Below are 20,904 nucleotides of genomic sequence, written 5' to 3'. Positions count from 1 at the left end.
AAACTCCTTCTCGTGAAACACGAACTCATATCTTTCTTTGAGAAATATTTGAGGAATTGTTACACATTAGAAGAACACTTAGAACGCTTCTCACTATTGCCACCAGAGGACGCCACACGCTTCTTAGTAGTATGTACTGAACAATGACATCATTCTAAATGATTGTTTACTGCTTTCTAGCTGCGTTTTAGTGTGAAAAACAAAGAAGCGCACTCGTGCAAACAGTCCTTTTTGCTCACACACACGCTTCAGCAGAAGTCCCCAAACAGAAGTGTTCGGTCGATCGATTGCTTGTCACACACTTCACTCACTTCATACACTTTTTCCCAAACACACACACACACGCTATTTTTCAGTGGAAGAATTTTCACTTTATACCATCAGAACGGGGGAAAGCGAAGTCGACAGAAGCGAAGGAAAAAGCGCCTTTTTATCTGCCTTTGCTGCGTCTGAAAGCGAAAAATATGTGTTTTTTTTGTGCTTATCCCTTCAGGTTGACGCTTCAACACCTTTCAACCATCACACCCTGTGCATGTGTGTGCATGTGTGTCTGTGTTTGTGTAGCCATATTTTCCATCCACTTTTCCTTGTCGTGTTTTTTGCATACCCTCTTAACCATGCTCGGTCGTCACCCCATTCTATGGTTACACACTCCGTAACACACACAAGCTTCACGCTTCACTATCACTCGTGTGTTTGATCTCACTCTCTTTCTCACACACACACACACACACGTACAGGAGACACGATTTCACCTCACATTGCTCCACTCACTTGACCAGCATCAGGCACCAGCAGTGGCATTCTTTGCCGAATGCATCAGTTACTTTACGCTGTCAGCTTCCACTTCACGCCACGCTGTACGCCGTCTTCTTGCCGTAATGTTGTTGGTTTTAGCCGTTGGCCGAGGGGAAAAACTTCAAACGAAGTCCCACGACGCAGGAACTGGACAAGGGAAAGGCAAAGAAAGAATGCTGGACAGAAGAACAAAACAGAAAAAAACGATGATGCAAGAAGGTTTGGGGTGGAAATATCATTAAAGGCAGAGGAAAATCTGCTCCACTGTTCACTGTGTGTGTGTGTTTTCTCTTCTACCTTGGGTGGGAGGGGGAGGCATTTTACACCAACCAGCGCTTCGAGACACGATCAGCGTCGATTACCGTCGTCGGTGGAAAGTATCGAAAGCGGTTTGGCACAAAACGACAACTAAAACGTGTCGAACCACAGTTGGGCGGGCTGATTTTTTTGTCTTTATTTTGCTTCCAAAATGATGGCCATTTTAACCATCGGAAGAAATTTGCAATGTGCTCGCCTCCCCCCCCCCCTCTTTTTCTTTTCAGCGTCAACGTGCGTTGTTGTGCGCTCCGCCTGCCGTGAGGCTCAATGGAGGTGGAATGAAAATTAATATCAACCATAAATTGATGAGTTTTATGACCACTGGCCGCGACCACAAGAGTATGCTGCTTACTCTCTCTCTCTCTCTGTCTCTCTCCCATCGCACGGAGGATGTTTTTTGCTTCTGTTATTCATGAAGCTACTTTTATCTTCTCCGCTCTGGTTTGCGATCGTTTTCATTGCCACTTTTAGAGAGGTAAAACGCCGAAAAGGAGGCAGAAAGGGAGGGACTAAAAATTGAAACTCTCTGTAGTTTATTAAGAAATTTACCTCCCTTCCACCACTTATAAGCGATTTTTTGCTGGTTTCGCTGTCGTTAACAGGCGTACAACCACAAGCATAATAAACCTGGCAACAAGTGCCAACTTGTGGCCGATGTAACTTTTTTTCTTGCTTTTCCTCGTTCATAATTTTCCCTGTCCTTTTGCCTTGTCGAACTCGTTGAATCTCAAAACTAATAATCCCACCCAAGACCAAGATCTAATCCTTTTCCCATGATGGTATACCCCAGTGCACCCCAAACCCGGGACCGAACGCGGTGATATGGTTTTCTGTGTCAAACCTCCTCGTCTCCCCAAGGGAACCCACCCACCCATAGCGCTCTCGCCCTCCCCGCCCAGCCCCATTTTAATGCATTTTTAATGAAAATTGATCCCGCTTTTTGTTACACTGACTAGTTGCTGCTGCTCCTTGCTAGATGTGCGCTCGTGGCAGATGTGGCGTTGCGTCGTCGTCTGGCTGGCCGCTTCCGCCGCTTCTAGTGATCCGCTCAATAGTGCTATATGCTGCAACTGCGGCTCTCACTTAACCATGCACTTGTGCGGTAATGCTGACGAAACACTGCATCTGAGCACTGCTTAGCTCACAAAAAAGATACACGCACACACACACACACACTTTAACACACTTGTTTAACAAATTAACAATAAATCAAACGGAACAAACTGCACACTGCACTGCACACTTCGCACCGAGGCACAACACTTTAACGCTTTCCCATAATTTTTTCATACCTCATTTTGGCTTCATTTGCCAAACAAAACGAACAAAAAAAACTGCACTGAAGGGAAGAAGGTTTTCACTGGGCGAATGAACCAAAAACTCACACACTGACACGTGCACACGCTCAGCAAAAACGGGAATGAATCACTTTGCGTCGCTTACGGTGGGTGTGAGGTGCGCAATAATTATCATAAATTTATATATATTTTCCATTCACAGTGAAGACAAACCAAAAAAAAAAAGAAACACGTGAATCACCGCACACACACACACACTTCAAACTTTAATTTACACACTATTGCCAGCCACACGCCAGCTCGTCGACACAATTATTCATCATTTATTTGCACTTCGTTCCGTTTGGGCAGTTTTGCAGAAATGCAGAACACTAGCGCACTACTATCCAGCTATAAAAGGGGGTAAGAAAATGGGATTTTGATTTCTTTTTTTCCACTCATCATGTAAATCATGTTAAGTAGCTTGCGGCAAGGACTCACGGTCTTGCTTTTTTGTACCATTCAACGCATGTCTGAACAGAATTGTTGCAGCTGAATCCGTTGTGCGAAGCAAGCAAAATGCAGTTTTCCATTTACGCTGAAGCCTTTGAATGGGTTGGTGCACTTTCCGTTGATTAAAAGATTTCTGTTTGCTTGCTGTGTTTTCAAAACCACCCACAACCCGCAGCAGATATAAACTACATTCGTTGCTTGTGCATGCTCACTGCCGTCACCCAATTTCTGGGTCACATTTCAACTCCATGTTTTTCCAACTCCAACTTCCAGCACTGCCAGCCGCAGCGCGTTTTGCCCACGTTTTTGGGATGGAATTTGGGGCTCGAACAAGAAGCGGAGTAATTAGAGAACACACCGTTTTTAACGTATCACCTGTACGAGCACCAAATCCATCTGTATCAGGCAATTTTATCTTACTTTCACGTTCACACTTAATCCCACACTTCTAACGACTCTGCATGAACCGTTTTTGCTGCTGCTGACACTGCTGCCGATGCTGAAGTTGTGGTGCGCCACTGTGAAAATTACGGAAAACTCAAACTACGATCCTAAAGAAACTGAGCGCACTGAGGCTGCTACCGTCACACGACGGAAAAACGTAGAGAAAACGGTCAGAAGCAAGCTGCAAGAACACACGCACGAGCTCTGCCAGTCAGTCAGTCAGTCAGTCAGCAAGCGCAGCCAGCCAGCCAGTCCGATTAGAGCAGTCCGCGTAGGGGAGCTCTTGCTAGAAACACGCACACGCACACATCCACTTGCACACGGGCAGGTGCACGCACGCACAGCACCGATTTACCTTGCCTGTTGGCTGCACGAACGAGCACGGCCTGAGCAAAACGGCCAACACGAGGCGAGCTCCAAACGACGGACCGACCAACGACGATAGGACGACTATTCACCACGGCGAATCAACAGCCGTTTTGTGGTGAGTTTGCGCCCTTTTTTGTTGCAAGTGAGAGCGAGAGAGAGAGAGCCATGGGAGAGGGATGACAGTGTGAGAGCGCTTTGCAAATGGTAGAGAGAGAGAGTCGCTCTTATTTGGAGAAATTTTGAATTCGTTTGACCGTTTTATTGTGGAATATAGTCCATAAAAACAGTATTTTATATTCAAACAATTGATATTCATGTGTCAGAATGTAGTTTCATCATTGTTTATCATCTCTTAATACATATACATTCATATTAAACTTCTTAAAAATAGAAATGCAATCAAAAGTCCACTTCAAACCGTTGGCGGGAAAGCGTTCCACCTCTCTGAGCTCGCGAGCTCCAAACTCACCTCATCTTCTCACGCTCTCTGCTCTCTCGCGCTCCTTTTACAAAGACCCGAGCTATAGTCCGCTCTCTCGCCGGTATCGTGTTCGGCAGTGCACGGCAAATACCTCGGCCAAGAACTATTTCCCGCCCTGGGAAACTAGGTGCTGTAACGTCGCCCATCCATGCTCTCCCGTTGCCTTCCTTTGCGTGAAACCTCGTGCACGGGCACGAACATGAGCAACAAGCGAGCTGTCGTCCCGCATCTCGCACACATCTTGCACCACACCGGGATAGAGAGCTGCTGATCGGATACGGACTGATGAGACTCGCTTGCCTCACCTTTGCCTGTGTGCCTGTGCCTGTGTGTGTGTGTGTGTGTGTGTGTGTGCAAAAGGGAAATTTTCACCTGCTCCCATTTTCCAGGGGGAGCTCTGCAAAATCCGGCCCAGCAGCAGCAACACCGACGGCGGACGTCGAAGGTCATTACTGTAATATTTGACGCAGGAGCTGGGGGGTCGCCGCCGAACCGAAGGGCGCGCTCCCAGCATGCGTTCCGGACAGCAATTGCAGCAGTTAGCATTCCTGTACAGGCACACACACACACGCGCGTACACTCTTACAGCCCATCCAGTGCTGGCAGTGCGGTGGTAAGGCCGCAGTTATTGACCCAATAACGGTTACGGGTAGCTTAAATGAAGGCATCCAACGGTACCAAACTGCGGGCACCCGAACATTGACATTGGAGTGGCTGACGTTAACGTTAATGGAAAATGATACGCTACTCCAATCGGAAAAGGGGGGAAGCAGAAGGGGGAACAAATTCAACTAACGCCACAGCCACAGCCAAGGGCAAACAAAGCCCCGAAATAATTAGCAGTAGGGAGAGTGCGAGAGAGAAGAAGAAAAAAAAGTGCTCGAACCCTGACGCTAAACTAATTGCGATAATTAATTTTTACTGCAGTCCCAAAACTCTGCATGCGCTGCTGCTGCTGACGCCCGGAGTGAAGGGGCTAATGTCTTTTTTTGTTTTCCGAAGGACAAGGCTGAACAAGGGAATGGAGGGAGGGGAGCAGAAATTCGCTAAACATGTTTAGCGATTCGGAGAATTTGTTCGTTGGTCACCGTGTTAGAGTGGTAAATTTTAAATGATTGGTTTGTTTGGTTCCGCCACCGAGTGCTTCGCGGGTCAGCTGGTGCCGTGACCAGGATTTAGTATGTCTGCATACTTTGCTGTCTGGTTAATCGAGGCACTGAAGTTTAAATTAATCACTCTGCAACGTTAATGGTGTGATAATGTTATTAAAGAGATTCATATAGTGGACTACTGGTGCCGTGACCAGGATACACTGATACACTATGTTAAGCTACAGGTTCTCTGTAGCTATTTTTCCAGCGTTCTCTCGCGCTTGTCAAGGCAAAGGTTCTTCCTTCACTCGCTTCCTTTTCCCACCCCGCTTCGGCACACACACACACACGTACAGCCTGCCTAATGTCAACAGCAGAGCGGCGCGCAAACATGCATCCGCTCCGAAGCATAACGAATATTTAATCATAACAATACAAATACTCAATATCTAATCACAATCCCATCGAATCGAACCGTTCAATTTCATTCAAATGCCGTGCCGTGGAGTGTGCGGGAGAGAGCGTTTCGTCAAACAAAAAAGGGAGCTACCAACGTGCTACTACTGCATGCCTCTCGTATCCACTCAGAAACTGTAGGGAAAAGGTTTCCACTTTGTGATTGCATTACCCGCCCCGTGGTTGTTTTTCCCTGTGAGCCATGTACGTGTTGTTAAAGTTGAAGATCGTTGAAAGTTATTCAACTGTGTGTGTGTGTTTGCTGTTTCGTTTTGGCTTTCCAATCGTTTTTTGATTATTGAAATCTGTACCGAGAAATGAAAGGCAAAGTAAGTGCACGGCCCACAACCATCTCGTTGAAATGGAACACGTCGCGTCATTTCGCAAAATGGCCCATTCTGATGCCCCCTTTTTATCGATCGGCGGAAAAGAGGATGAGGGGGATGCCTTTGGTGTATCGATTCCGGATCGCCCCCCCCCCCCCCCCAAACCTAACCGGGTAATGATACCGAGAGACACTATCGCCAGAGCCTTTCAGCCAAGGGTACATGACTTCCAACTTCTATTAAGAGCAAATAGCGCACACACTCACCCTCTCGCTGCCGCTTGTTGCCGTTTGTTCCTAAACGTTCGCTCTCGAAACCGCACCAGGAGAGTGGCATCTTCAGTAGCAGGACAAACACTCACACACACACACACACACACATACCGTCACATGAAGAGGGGGAAGGGATGCAACACACAAGAAAAAAGGAAAAGCACAAACATCACCACACACACTCTGACCGGGCAAAGGACAGCATCTAGAGAGCGGGAGACAACCAAGCGGGCAGGGAGAGTGGTTCCGAAACGAAACTTCAATCACTTAAGAGCTTTCGTAGTCATTATGCCTAAGCAAACAAGCCAACGACATTCGGGTGCGAGAGTAAACAAGCATCATCCCGTGTTTCCCGTGTGCTTCCCGGGCGGACTGTCCTCGGTACTTAAGATGATATTGCAGCACCATCACCACCACTACTGCCACCGACAGAAGACAGAAGACCCAGTCGTCAAGCCACATGTTCCACACTATTCTTCACTTAGCAGTAGTTTGATGTTGACGCTGGGGCACTGTGCAGATGCTGTGTGTGAAGGTACACTTTTACCCGTACAGGATTCGCCTAATTTCCAGGACCGCCACATCCTTCATTAGACTCTGTCTTCCACGCCGCACCGCGCAGCGTTAGTACATCTTAATCAGATACCTTTTTTGCACAAGCGAAGCGAACGGTGAGACCCATAAGTAGTAACATCTTCTCTCCGGTGTACGCCATCGCATGAGCCACATGCTTGCCACGCTTGTAGTCGTCTAATTGCCCCGACCTTTTCTCCCCTTCCTATCCCAACCGACGGCAAAAGAGTGTAAGTTAACGAGTGTGCAGGGGGGAGTGGGGGTTGAAGCACGATGGCAAAACCCCGGAAGAGGTGTTAAGTAGCAACAGCGTAATTACATTCACCCCCTTCAACCGTTGGAGCTCGGCGTAAGTCTCGCAAGAATCCCCGGCAGACGGGAAAAGCCAAGGCAACTCCGTATGGGCGTAGCATGAACGCTTCCTTCGTCTTCGTGGCTTTAGCATGCAACAAGTTCCGCTTAATCAAGTACAAACAAGGGCTTCAATACTTTCAGCGCTGTGAGTGGCGAGGTTTGTGGGGGTGAGAGGTTGTGTGTGTGCTTTATGGTTATGCACTTTTAATAATATTTGCTTGATCGTGATAGACTAAACCAATCATTAAATTCATCCACATTCTGTGGGTGCGAGCGTGCGTGTCGTCTGGGAGGGCTGTTGGGTTTTAATTGAGCAGTTTTAGAGCCATAATGATAATTAGTAATGATTGGAAGAGTAACCAACTTGAGCTGACATGTGAATTGCATACTTTACGGCGAATTTGTAAAGCTGTGCAATTAGCCCCGCAAGACGCCTACAATTATGCAATTTGCATCACGAGACTTATTACTTTATTGTGAATCGTTTAGCGATTCTTTTGATTATTTTGATGAAATTAAACTCCATCAAGGTGTTGACTCTATGAATAAGTAAATTAAATAAATTTAAGCGCATAAAGCTCCTTTAACTTTTCAATAAATTGTGTTAAGGCTCCTTAACTTCTTCTCACTATGCCTCCCAAAACGAGTTCTAAACAAATTTAAAGTACCTTAATCTTCCCTAAAATGTATTTCTTCTCTTTTCATTCTTCTTGGGTAATGTAACGTTGACGGGAAGTACGCAAAAAAAAAATCGAGCACCCGTTATCATCCTTTCCGACCGTTCACCGACCCCATCCCCAGCTCATGAATGTCATGTTCTTTGATAATACCATTAAAGAAAGTTTGCGCCACCACCACCAACGCCACCACCACCTAGTATTCCCACGCAGTTTTCCGCGTGAAAGCGACCAACCATCGCACACACACACACACACACACGCTCTTTTGCTACGTCGTCGCCTACAAGTAAGCCGCCTGCACGTCTTCATTTGGCACAAAGATGTTTCATCTTGGCATATTGAGCCGTGTGTGTACCGTACGTGCGCCTTCCTCCCCTTTTCTTTAAGGAACTGCCCCCTTTTCTCGCTCTTGCGATTCCGTTTCTAATCCTTCTTCTTGGTGGACGAGCCGTGTGGGAGAGCTTCCGGTTGAAAGCAACGGAGCAACGGAGCAACAACAACAAAAATGGTAAGAAAAGTCGCAACGTCTTCATGTCTTTCTAAGCTCTTCGGCGGTGGTCGATAATTCTTGCTCCATCCCCAACGGCACTACGCTGGTACGCTTAGTTGTAGTACCTCTTGTTCTTCTTCCCTCTCGAATGGGCCCAATGGCTCACACATGCTCACACACACACACAAGCGAGCAGTGAGGATTTGTTTCAATTTGCTCAGTTCTTTAAAAAAAAGAAAAGAAAAGGCACCACAACGGGATCTACAGCTTCGTGGAGGGGTGGTAAAAAGGCGACGGGCAATTTTAGATGAGTACATGCTGTGGCAGAAAGTACATGACATGCAGACATGAGAAGATGAGGGTTAGTTGACAAGCTTCAGCTTCGGCTGAGCATGAAAGCAACCGTAAGCAAGCTTAAATGAGTGTGTAAGTACCGGGTAACAGAGTGTGTGTGTGTGTGTGTGTGGGGGCGCTAGAATGGCTTTTGGGTTGATTTCCATCATGTTAAAAATCATGTTGAAGTCATTTTGGCCCATTGGGACTTAATGTGTCTGACGGTGTTTTCCGTTCAAAAAAAATATCCTCTAAAAGTTTCAACTGCTCATACCGTCACATAAAACACATAAAAAAGAGTAAGTGTGCCATAAAGCGATTGCATACATTTTTTACATTCATATCGAGCTACTCACGGAACAGTCATTCAACCGGGACAGGGCATAATGTCGTCGTCTCCACGACATAATCCTACGCCTAACGCCTACCCCAAAAATTGACTCCAATTTCTGCTACACAAAAGAGGTCACAAATATACCGCGCCGCAAGTAACGCTTCGTTTCGATCGGCACACCACACGTGAGCACCATTATTTGTTCAATTGAGTGTGAAACGCAGAATCAAATCAGTGGAAACACATCGTTAACGGAGCTCAGTTTCGCAATGCTGTTTCACTTTAAAGGGTAAAAAGGGAAGAGGTGGAGTGCACAAGAAATGGAAAATAGTGCACCACAACGCGTCCTTGAAAGTGGTTGACTTCTCCACCACGCATGCATAAGATGATTAGATTCCTAGTGCTGGTAGTAGCGCATTTCTCAAAAAACGATTTCTTTACCACTGCCAGTGACATTCTGAATTCACGTTCAATTTCACGTGTTACCAGTGCGCACTACAATAAACGCTCTCAATCAACCGTCAACGCTTTAAAAAGTGCTTCCAGCACAGCAATCCAACCTACCGGCAGAATCATTCAAGCTTCCCTTCCTACGAAATGATAAATATTGATTTTCTCCTTTACCCGTTTGCACAAATCGACCCCGGTGGGTGTGTGTAAATGTATGCAATCCTTTCGACACCAACCTCTCTCTTTTTTGTTGCTTCTTTATACATTCCACAACTCTCGTACGCGGTGGTTCTGGTTGATTTAGGTTTCCCCCTCCGCCAGTAACGCCACCGTAACGCCTCGCGCCACGTGCGTCGTCACGCCCGTAACGCCCGCGCTGGGCGCCTCCACCGACCTGCTGCAAGATAATAATGATGAGCCTTCGAAACTCGGGAAACGGATAAGCTTTTTGGCCGTAGCAGCAGGTATGACTGCATCGAACAGCGTGTAAAACGAGACACACACACACACATACATCGTTGCTGTGCATACATTTTAAATCGAACCTCCTTCATGCTCCTCCTTTTACCATCGCGCTAACCTGCTATCCAAGCAAGCCGTTAAAGAGAGGGACGGGTTTTGGGTTTAAATGTCTGCAAAAGCGCCCTCGAAACGAACGGGGTGTGTAAGTGTGTGTGTGTGTGTGCGCATTGCGGGTATCATTCATCTGCCTGCCCTACAGGTATTCATTATTCATGGCGAAAATTGCACAAAAGCCATGACATGATTATTTAACTAATGTCATACTAGTGTGCGGCACACACGGGGGTACGGGAACAGGGCTGGGTGCACACACACCCCGTTACATCGCGCCGAGCATATGTGGGACGGCGTTGTTCCACCCCCTACGGCTGCACAGACACAATCATTTGTCCATCTTTGTGCAGCTTCGCGATCCCATTTTCCCGTTTACCGTGTTTACGTGAGTGCGCGAGAGAGAGAGAGAGAGAACGAGGGAGAGTGTATAGTTCCTACCTTTCTTCGTTCGCGTACCAAGCAAGGCATCACCGACCGAGCACAGAAGCCAGTTTTTCAACTTCCTTTCGGATCTTGCCGACCGTTCACCGTGCTTCCTTCACCAGCGTTCCGGGAACGATGTCGTAAATTGAAACGTCTTCTAACTTAAACAGCACCACCACCCCATTGCCAGATGCTCGGAAGGATAATGTGGTGTGTCTGTGTGTGTGTGTGAGTGTGTGTGAGTGTGTGTGTTCGTGGGAAAAGGGGTTCCCAGCAGCAGAGCGTCGTAGCCTGCTTTGCCGACCCGAACAAATCAAGAATGAAGAAATGAAACCGGTAGCCCGCTGGAGCTGTGTCCTGAGCTTTTTCTTCCTTTTCTTCTTCTAATGCTTGCTCGAATCCCTTGGCACAAGTAAGCATGACATCCGCATGAACGAATCTGATGGGATGCGAACGGTACGGCACACATGCGACGACGCTTCCAACGACTTGCTTCTATGACTCGATGATTATTTTCCCGTAAATTATTCATCCTGCAGCTTACAGGTGTGTGGACAGAAATGGACGCTGGCTGTGGAGGCTGTCGGGGTGGTGGTGGTGCGGTGCACTAGGTGTGCTTTGGGGTGATGCTCGGTCCGAAATCATTTTTATGTTTCTGAGATGGCCGGAGAGAAAGCGTCTTAATAGGTTGGTAGGCAGCAGCGAACCCAGGTAGAAGGAAATGAGCGTATCAATTAATACGTGGGCCGATAGAGCGCGTTGTGGTCAAGGTTGGCGGATAAGCATGAATAAGGAAATATCACCGTGCTGAGTGAGTGGATGGGTTCGTGGAACGACGGTGTCGTTCATTTCTATTGCTTAATTAGGATCAATTATTGAATGTTTCCTGGATGGGACGAAGGCTGAATGTACGCGTAAAACAAGTTTTGGAAAGGACACTTGCGCCTCGTTGAATAGACTTGCATGGAGAAGTGAATTTTGGTCCAACTTTTGATTCTTCTAATCAATGCTTTAAAACCACGTGTTGTAGAATGCCTGGGCCGTTACAATTTGAATAAAGTAGGACTAGTGTGATGATGACTTCGGATGAATTCTAAATAATCATTTCGTTCGTTAACTCAGCTCGGTTAATACTTTACAATTAATCTTATTATAATCAGTACCTTATGCACATGGACACACCTCAACACACCAGCCCTCCCCCTCCTCTAGTATCGATACTTGGTGGAGTAATCCTTTGGCGACACCACCAAACCACGGCCCTTGCGTGCCCCTCGATAAACCGTCTCGACGATGTCGATCATCTCCTGCTTGTCCTCCAGCGGCCAGTTGATTTTGTTGTTATTACCCGTCCCCAGATCGATCATGATGTGCTTGTTGCGGAAGAAGAACATCACCGTGCAGGGATCGTACAACTCGTACATCTTGTTAAAGTCCGGCACCGCCGTTATGTCGACCAGATAGATTACCGCAAAGTTTTTCACCTTCTCCGCAATGTTGTATAGCACCTCGTCCATCTTCATGCAGGTCGGGTCCCAATCGTGACCGAATCGAATGACCTAATGGAAAGAAAAAACATGCGAAAGTTCAAGTTGGTCGGCTCACTGGGGGAAAACGAAAGATCCGGCGTGACCGAATTTTCTAGAAAAAGGCTTGCGCCACCACTTACCACAACTCGGTCCTCCTCCGACAGGATGGCTTGATCCACCTGCCATCCATTGTGCAAATGTGCTAACATGTAAGACATCTTGAATTGTGTGTTTTAAGCTGTTTTCCACGGAGATATTTCACTTTATTTGTGCAGAAAGATTGTAAAAACCGCAGCAGAAAAGTAACAACAAATTGTGTGCTGCAGAACGTAAACAAACAATGACGTTTCCCGGTTGACAGATGAACAGTGTGCAGGCTTTCGTAAGTAGATAGGACAAATTGGAAAAAAAAAAGATTTTTAATAACTAAATATAAAAAACTACATTTTTTGTAGTGAAAAACGTGGGTTATTCTACTATAATCAAAAAAAATACTAAAACGATTCAATTTTCCATTTAAAAATACTTCCTTCACATATTTTGTGCAAAAAATCACGGGTTACCTCATTCGAGCAGATGAAGGTTCATGTATTGGATGCTTCGAGCAGTTCCCTTTGCAGGGTTCTTCTCATGCGATTCGTGCAAAAGAAAGACTTTTTTATTTCTTTTGAAGAAAACTGTTTCATGTGCATGTATTTCATGTGTAATTCAAGATAAATTAAAGCGAGCCGTCATCATCACCCCGACGCCGATTTACCATCAATTGATAACGTAGATGAAGCTCGTGCCAATGTTCAGGTCCTTGAAACTGCCATTGCTAAGCAGCACTTGTTTCTTTTCCGGTTCGACCTTAAATTCACCCTCCTCGATGGTAACCTTGCCCGACCGGTAGTCCTGGAACGTGGGAAGACTGCGCGGTCCCATTACCGGGTCCTCGTAGCGCATAATTTCCAGCGCTGACAGATCCGCTACAATGAACGATAAACGATTTATTGTAAGTTTCATTTCAAATCAAACTCTAAATGCTCCAAACACTCACCTTTGAAGCCGATTTGCTTAGCAAGCTTCTCCTTGAGCGTTTTGCTCGTATCGCCATCGGACAGGTTCATCGTGACGGTAAACAGTCCCGACCGTTCGACCGGATTCTCCAGCGTGACCGTCACGAACGGCTTCACCGTAAACACGATGAACGGCACACCCGGCCGCACCTCTTCGCGCATCTTCTCCGGCGCGTCCGGTTCGTCCGTGTACCGCACCGTCAGCGTATCCAGCTCGAGCGTATTGCGCAGATACTCCGCATTCAGCCCCAGCACCTCACGCTCGTCAAAGTCGAGCGTTACGTCCATCGCCTGCTTGCCCGGCCCACCGACCGCTTCCACGCGCTCGCGCACCATCTGCGCGAACGGCATCACGCGCTTCATGTACTTCTTCAGCAGCTCCTTCTTGCCCAGCTCGGTCGCAATGATCTTGTTGTCGGGCAGCTTGCCATCGCCCTGCCGCTCGTACAGCTCGCGCATCGTGTCCAGCACGCACGATTGCCAGGGTGGGAACGTTTTCGCCACCCAGATCGTACCATCGCTCGGTTTCGCGACAAGCGCCTTGTTCGACGCGCCCTTACCACCACCGGCCTTCTGCTGGGTGGCGTTCTTCAGCGCCAGCCGGAACGAGTGGGCCGCTTCCATCAGATATTCGGAGCATTTGATTTTCTGCTCATCGATCGGCCCCACCGCCGGCCAGGCAGCGTGCAGGATGGACGTCTTGTTGCCGAGCAGATCGCACCAGATGTGTTCGGCTACGTGCGGACAGATGGGTGCAATCAGCAGCGCCTGTCGCTGGATAAACTCCATCACCAGGCTCGCATGCATACCGTTCGATCCGCACAGCTCGCGGTACTTGTCGCGTGCCGTCTGAAACTCGAAGAAGCCCGTGCGCAGCGCCTCCTTGAACAGCATCTTCCGGTAGTGCTCGTCCGTCTGCTTCGTCAGCAGGTTCATTTCGCTCGAAAACACCTGATCGTTGATGGAGGCATCTTGCGGGCCCTTGCGCAGCAGCGGTTTCGAGGCGAGCGTTTCCTTCACCCACTCGATGAACGTGTACAGCCGCAGAATGCCAGCGTCCGCGTTCGTTACGACAAAGTTCGCATCTTCAATGCTGTCGCCCGCGTCCGCCAGACAGAGCCGCGTACCGTCCGCACTGAACTTGGCGATCGATTCGTACAGCGTCAAGAAGTTGCCGTCCGATTTGGACATTTTTGCCGAATTGAGCAGCAGATGGCCGTTACAGCGGACACCCTTCGGCCACTTGGAAGCATCCTTCGGCCAGATCGCAACGTGATTGTACAGGAAGAACGTCAGATGGTTCTGGATTAGATCTTTGCCGGACACGCGCAGATCCACCGGATACCAGAAGTTGAACTCACGCTTGAGCTGCTCCCAAGCATCTCGCTTCACGCGGCTCTTGGCCGGTGGTTTCGCGTCGGCGAAGAAGATGTAATCCCACACCTCCGGCGTCATGTCTTCGGCGGTAATGCCAAGCGGGCTGGGTTTCTCCCCCCGGAACGAACCGGCCTGCAGCAGATGGGCGACGGTGTAGAACGCCATGTAGATGGTAGAATCGGACAGCGATTCGATGAGCCACTGCTGGTCCCACGGCAGCTTCGTACCGAGCCCGTACGTACGGGAGCAGGCGTACTCGTGCAGCCAGTCCAGACAGTGCTCGAAGTTGCGCGACACCTCCTCGTGGAACAGTTCCATCGTGCGGAGATGCTCGGTCGTTTGCTTCTGCCACACCGCTTCGCCGTAGTTCAGGTACCACTGATTGCACAGTGCCACCACACAAACGTCCCCGGAGCGTGACATGATCGTTTTCTCCGGCTCGTAGTACACGTCCGCCTCGTTCCGATCGACCAGATACTGCTTCAGATCCTTCTTCACGTCCTGCACCTTCTTGCCCTTGTGCTCGCCGACCAGCATCACGCCGTCGTAGAACCCTTTCAGGTAGACCAGCTCCTTCGCCTCGGTCAGCTTTTCGCGATCGTTCTGGCTCTGGATCTTGAACTTGTCGTACGCATACACCGCACACAGATTGCCCAAACCGGGCACGTCGATGATCGGGATCGGTTGGTACGGCAGCACCATTTCGTCCGTAATGCCATACTTCTCCCGGAACGGTTGCTTCTTCTGCAGGTCCACCAGTGCGGCGTAATCGTCCGGCGAATCGGACGGCACGGACGTTACGATGCCCGTTCCCTTGTCTTCCTTGATCGACAGCATGGGCAGCGCATAGATGACCTTGTTCGAGGTGAGCGGCGCAGACAGCTGCAGCCCCATAATGTCCTGTCCGACCAGTTCGGCCAGCTCCTTGATCTCGCCCTCGACCGCGGTAAACCCTTGGTAGGACATGTTACGCGCAGCTCGCCGCGTACACACCCAAACCTCCTGCTTGGCCGTCTCGAACGCGATGTACTTGATGTCCGGATGGACCCAGCAGTTCGTCTGTCCGTACATGGTTTCCGGACGGAGCGTACCGCACACCAGATAGACCGGCCGCTTGCCTGCTGCACTCGCCAGCTTGGACGGCATCTTCCCCGTTACCTTCATCTTAACCAGCGTGTACTCCTGCGGTCCAACGCCCTCGCCCGACGAACGGTCGTGATCCATGCACGGCTGTCCGTCCTTCGGCGAGAAGATCGTATGCCGCTTTCCGTACATAATCTTTCCGCGCGCCTTCAGATGATTAAACTGCCAGCGGACGAACGAATCGTAGAACGGGTTCGCATCGGTCGTGATGAACGTACGCCGCCAGTCGATGTGCGCACCGAGCTCCTTCAGATCGCGGATGGCCAGCGGAGGGAAGTAATCCAACCAGTGGTCCGTGTTGGCAAACTTGGCAATCTCGTCGTCGGTCAGCCCGAGACTCTGCATGATTTGCCACTGGAACTTGGCCGTGCCGGCCTTTGCCGTCGCTTTGCTCTTCTTGCCCTTGCTCTTGTCCTTCGGCACCACGTCGCGATCTTCCGGCTTTTCCACCACCGCCAACGCTTCCTCGCGCGGAAACACCGGCGGACAGCCGTACAGCTCAATCTCGCGCTTCAGCTTGTCGGCACACGCCTTTATCGGCATGCCGGTACAGTGGAAACCGAGCGGAAACAGCACCTTCTTTCCCTTGAGCCGATGATAGCGCACGGCAAACTCCGCCTTCGACAGGGAAAACGCATGCCCCAGGTGGAGCCGTCCGTTCATGTACGGGTAGGGGAAGGTGACCAGGAACTTTTCATCGTCCGCCTTGCGCGGTTCCTTCGGTGCGTCCACATCGTACACTTTGTCCCGCTGCCAGCGTTCCTGGATTTCGCGTTCGATTTTCTGCAGGTACTCCACCTTGAACGTTCCCTTCCGTTCGTTCGCCTAACGCATGGAATGGGGATGGTACGCATAAATTATTACGATCGGAATGCAGCCCATTGCATCATGCAGCGTGGCGGGAGCGCATTGTGTGCACCATTACTCACCATTGTCGTTGCCATCCGTATGCCGCTTTGCGGGTCCGTATTGTGTGTGTCGCGCGAGTTATTTTTCTACACTGTCGCCGCGGCGCCGGCCCACATGGAATAAAACGTAAGCAAACTTTGACAGCTAGTCGAGCAGTTGGCGCTGACAGCGAAATTGTCGAGCTCGAATGGAACTGGCGGAACGGGACGGAATATTCGTGGAAGTGAATTTGAAGAAGTTTATTCTTCATAAGAACCAAAAATACAAATTGATAACTAAATCGTGTTTCTTTACGCCTGGATAAATGTAAAAATGTTTATTACGAAGATGTGTTGGAACCTCCAGCGTTGACAGAGTTTCGATTCCCAGCGAGGTTGTCTTCCCGTAGTGAAGACTGGCCATCCTTTCGCGTGGTAGTAAACTATCTAGTAGGAATTACTTTTCTCCTTATTGAATTCAATTAACCCATCTTTTATGCGTTTTGATTAATGTTCTTTTATTTGTTCTGTTGTAGCGATGGCTTTCGTTTGAATCCAAAATCCAGTACCGTTTTGAAGCCGAGATCCGTTTTAAACTCCACTGTTCTCGCGCACCCAGTCGCGGACGACTGCAACCCGCGAGTACACTCCCGGATAACCGGCCTGAGCGCAACCGTAGCCCCACGAAACAACACCAACCAGCTTGCCATCAGCAACCAGCGGACCACCGGAGTCTCCCTGGCAAGCGTCCTTTCCGCCCTGCTGGTATCCGGCACACAGCATACGATCGGTGACACCTCCGAAGTCACTGTAGGCTTTGTTGCATTCCTTCTGGTTAACGGTCGGCACGTTGGCAGCCCGCAGAACGGCATTGGATTCGGCGGCACTCTGGGTGTTGCCCCAGCCAGACACAGTCGTCATGGTTCCATCCTTCACCGTTTCGTCCTGTTTCGGCAGACCAACCGGCTGCACCGCATCGCTGAAGGTAAGTTCGTCTTCCAGCTCCAGCAAGGAGTAGTCGAAATCGATGCTGCTGCTATCGTATTTGGGATGCTGCACGACGCGAGCAACGCGCACCACGGTTCCTCCCGAAGCGTGACGCGATGTTCCCAGGCGCACGGTCAAGCTGGAGGTCGAGGCACCGGCGGTGCAGTGAGCGGCCGTAAGCACCCACTTGCTGGACAGGACGGAACCACCGCAGTTGTGGCGCTTGTTGTACTGGAGCGACACCTGATACGGTGCATCCGACACGTCGATCTCGAACCCACCGACGATGCGTTGGCCAACGGCGTACCGGGGTCGCGGGGAGAAACTCGGGCTCGGTCTTACAAGCCGATGGCGCTGGTTGGCCTGTGCCTCCGCGCAGGCAACTACCGCAACCAGCACAGCCAGGAGGATTGCAATCTTGTTCGACATCGTGTCCGGCACTCGTATGATCGATGGGAATGTAGATGCCAACTATATATACAGTGCGGTCAGTCCAGTTTCCGTGGCAGTGAACTTGTCCCGTTCGGCGGTATTAATTGATAGCGATATCAATTGCTGATCGCCCGAACCCACTCAGACAATTTCTCGGTTCAATGGTGTACTTAAGATGAACACGATAACACTACGGTACAATCTCTCCACTTAACATTGACTATCGTATAAGACGTCCGTAACTGAGGATGGACAGCAAACCCTCCGACGCACCTGAAAAGGCACTTGAAGAGTGTTTATCGTGTAGTGCAAATATAGGATGTCTGACCACTATCAGGCACTTGGTGGCAATAATCCCGTGTCTTGTCGGGATCTCCACTATTTTGGACAACTTTAGTCATTCTACATGTTTACTTTTAGGATTAGACGCATTAGAACAAAGGGATTATTGTCGGCATTGCGGGTTTTTCTGAAAGCACAAGCCTCTCTCGAATGGTCGTGCGCCAGTTTTGAACAGTTCCAGGCTAAAGTGGGAGGCTTTTAACGGAATGGAAGGGATTTCCAGTACCTGGTTCCATCCATGGATCCTACAAGAGATCGTTTAGCCATAGGAAGATCGACCACTGATGGTATTGGATATTAAATATGATGATTTTCTGTTGATTAAATTTAAGTTAAAGCTGAACGAGCGAATCGGTGGTAAATTTGCTAACTTGTGCGACACAACACCACGCCCGTTATGGGTTCAAGCTCCGAAACATGACCCTACCTCTTATACGTAAGACTGACTCTCCAGTCCATAGATAATCAATGCCATGTTTATTAATAGTTAAGACCTACTACAGCTGTTGCGAAGAAGAATCAAGATGAATGGTATATTCTGCCTGTCTGTATTAATGACTTAATTTGATCTACGAGACTCATGCTACTACGTTAATCAGATATACACGATTGCCCATGCTCGAGAAAATGTTCCTATGTGCTTTCCTTGTAAGTGCTATTTATCTCTCAATTTCTTTGTATCAAAAAGATCATTTCATTATTATGCAGTTCTTGTTTATTTATTCATTTTTGTCCGTATTCGTATGTTTCCATTTGCCCATGATTTACACTCCACTGTTTTCCCGCACCCAGTCACGAACGCTGGCTACGCGTCCATATACACCTGGATATCCTGGCTGAGCGCATCCATAGCCCCACGAGACCACACCGACCAGCTTGCCATCAGCAACCAGCGGACCGCCGGAATCTCCCTGGCAGGCGTCCTTTCCACCCTGCTGGTATCCGGCACACAGCATACGATCGGTGATTTCTCCGAACCACATGTAGGCATCGCTACAATCTTCATGGCTCACGGTCGGTACGTTGGCAGCCCGCAGGAAATCGCTAGACTCGACGGCACTCTGGGTGTTGCCCCAGCCGGACACGGTGGCCATGGTTCCTGGCTCGACAGGTTCCTCATGCTCTGGAAGTTCGACCGGTTGCACCGCATCGCTGAAGGTAAGCTCAGTCTCCAGCTCCATCAGCGAGAAGTCGAAGTCGATTGTGTTACCATCGTACTGCGGGTGCTCGACAGTGCGCAGTACTCCGACAAGAGTACCTCCAGTAGCGTGTTCCGATGAGCCCAGGCGCACGGCGAGGCTGCTGGGATCCAAACCCTGGGTGCAGTGGGCAGCAGTCAGGACCCACTTGTTGTCCAGCACGGAGCCGCCGCAACGGTGGCTGTTGAAGTATTGCAGGGACACCTGATACGGAGCATCCGACACGTCGATCTGGAATCCACCGACGACGCGATGACCGTTGCTGCCGCGATGAAGCCGAGGCAGGAATCTGGGCAGCAGCGGATGGACCAAGTGATGCCGCCCGGATGGTTGTGCTTGCGCACAAGCGACCACCGCAACCAGAACAGCCAGCAGGAGGATTGCAATCTTGTTCGACATCTTGTCAGGCACTCGTATGATTGTTGGAAGGAAAATCGACGCCTTAAATACTATGCAGCGGTGCTATTTTTGTAACTAGCGAATTAACTAGATTATTTGATAGTACTATCAAATACTGATTGCACTACACGTCTTCCAGTAGATTGTTCAACCCAATGAGCTATTAAGAGGATGTTCTTAAAATATTAATTTGTCTCTGTGGAATGTGCTTCAGAATCCGGAATCGTTTGAAATGCAGCTGGGTTGGATCATTGTTGTCATTGTTGTCTCATACAATGATCCAACCAGGGTTGTACCACTCATGAGTACTTAAGTATGGGGAAGATCCGCATGTCCCAGGAGTACTTCAGATATTAGTCTGAATAACAGTGATGTGACGTATTATCAAGCTCTGATAAGGCAAATCAGATGCGATTTTGCGATAGCCATGTGTTATTGTTGTGTTGTATGTTTCTCAAAGGCACGATCTATAAGATAGGCGTATCGTCTTTCCTGCAAGGTCGGATAGGGTTCAACGCCCATCTGAACCTTCTCTCTTCCGTAGTGACAATTAGCTATCTGATTGCATTGTATAACTATGTGTAGTAGTATTGTATTGGCGAACATGATGATCAGGTAGATAATTTACGCCAAAATCTAAAGAGTATAGTTTTAGGATCTTCTTCTCCTTTCTGGCATAACGACCTATACAGGCTTTCGAGACTTATTTAGTACCACGCAGTCGGATAGTCCCTCGCTACGGGGGACACTCCATACAAGGCTTATGATCTTGTATATAGATTATGAACTATTAATTGTGATAGCATCTGACTCATGATTAAATTAAAGTCATACCTTTTTAAATTACCCTATATTGTTCGAAGAATCAGAGTGTATAATGGCATGTTTAAGCGATTGCATGTTATACGCGTGGAGCCGGACGACCCAAATGCGTGCAATCCTTTAAAGTCGTCCATAAGGCCAGAAGGATAATGACGTGATAAACCCAAGTTG

General features: G+C 48.9%; 5 protein-coding genes across 6 annotated transcripts in view; all 5 read right to left on the bottom strand.

Moving 5' to 3' along the window:
- The window catches only part of LOC120957177 (uncharacterized), an 89,578-nt gene extending 85,702 nt beyond the window's left edge, over positions 1 to 3,876 (bottom strand). Inside the window, exons 1-2 of one of the 2 annotated variants that reach the window (XM_040379236.2) lie at positions 3,706 to 3,876; positions 2,070 to 2,804 (exon numbers count right to left, since the gene is read on the bottom strand). The gene's annotated coding sequence lies outside the window, so the exon portion shown is untranslated. The other variant, XM_049608897.1, reaches the window with a different exon arrangement.
- Positions 3,877 to 11,685: 7,809 nt separating this feature from the next.
- LOC120959249 (thioredoxin-like protein 4A) lies at positions 11,686 to 12,434 on the bottom strand. Its single transcript, XM_040382513.2, has 2 exons — positions 12,228 to 12,434; positions 11,686 to 12,117 (listed from the first exon to the last, which is right to left on the bottom strand). Exons 1-2 carry the CDS (start codon positions 12,303 to 12,305, stop codon positions 11,767 to 11,769), a joined length of 429 nt encoding a protein of 142 aa, XP_040238447.1. The 5' UTR covers positions 12,306 to 12,434; the 3' UTR covers positions 11,686 to 11,766.
- Positions 12,435 to 12,763: 329 nt separating this feature from the next.
- LOC120959367 (leucine--tRNA ligase, cytoplasmic) lies at positions 12,764 to 16,717 on the bottom strand. The gene is made up of 3 exons (XM_040382680.2): positions 16,595 to 16,717; positions 13,127 to 16,490; positions 12,764 to 13,055 (listed from the first exon to the last, which is right to left on the bottom strand). Exons 1-3 carry the CDS (start codon positions 16,607 to 16,609, stop codon positions 12,847 to 12,849), a joined length of 3,588 nt encoding a protein of 1,195 aa, XP_040238614.2. The 5' UTR covers positions 16,610 to 16,717; the 3' UTR covers positions 12,764 to 12,846.
- A 327-nt stretch (positions 16,718 to 17,044) lies between these two features.
- LOC120959375 (trypsin-1) lies at positions 17,045 to 18,008 on the bottom strand. Its single transcript, XM_040382688.2, has one exon. It carries the CDS (start codon positions 17,966 to 17,968, stop codon positions 17,144 to 17,146), a length of 825 nt encoding a protein of 274 aa, XP_040238622.2. The 5' UTR covers positions 17,969 to 18,008; the 3' UTR covers positions 17,045 to 17,143.
- A 997-nt stretch (positions 18,009 to 19,005) lies between these two features.
- On the bottom strand, positions 19,006 to 19,938 carry LOC120959369 (trypsin-2). The gene has a single exon (XM_040382683.2). The coding sequence runs from the start codon at positions 19,909 to 19,911 to the stop codon at positions 19,078 to 19,080; it is 834 nt and encodes a 277-aa protein (XP_040238617.2). The 5' UTR covers positions 19,912 to 19,938; the 3' UTR covers positions 19,006 to 19,077.
- Positions 19,939 to 20,904: the final 966 nt, after the last annotated feature.

Source organism: Anopheles coluzzii, chromosome 3, assembly GCF_943734685.1.
Source record: "Anopheles coluzzii chromosome 3, AcolN3, whole genome shotgun sequence".
NCBI classification, from domain to species: Eukaryota; Metazoa; Arthropoda; class Insecta; order Diptera; family Culicidae; genus Anopheles; species Anopheles coluzzii.
The sequence above is the reverse complement of the archived record's forward strand: the minus strand, read 5'-3'. Positions and strand labels throughout refer to the sequence as shown.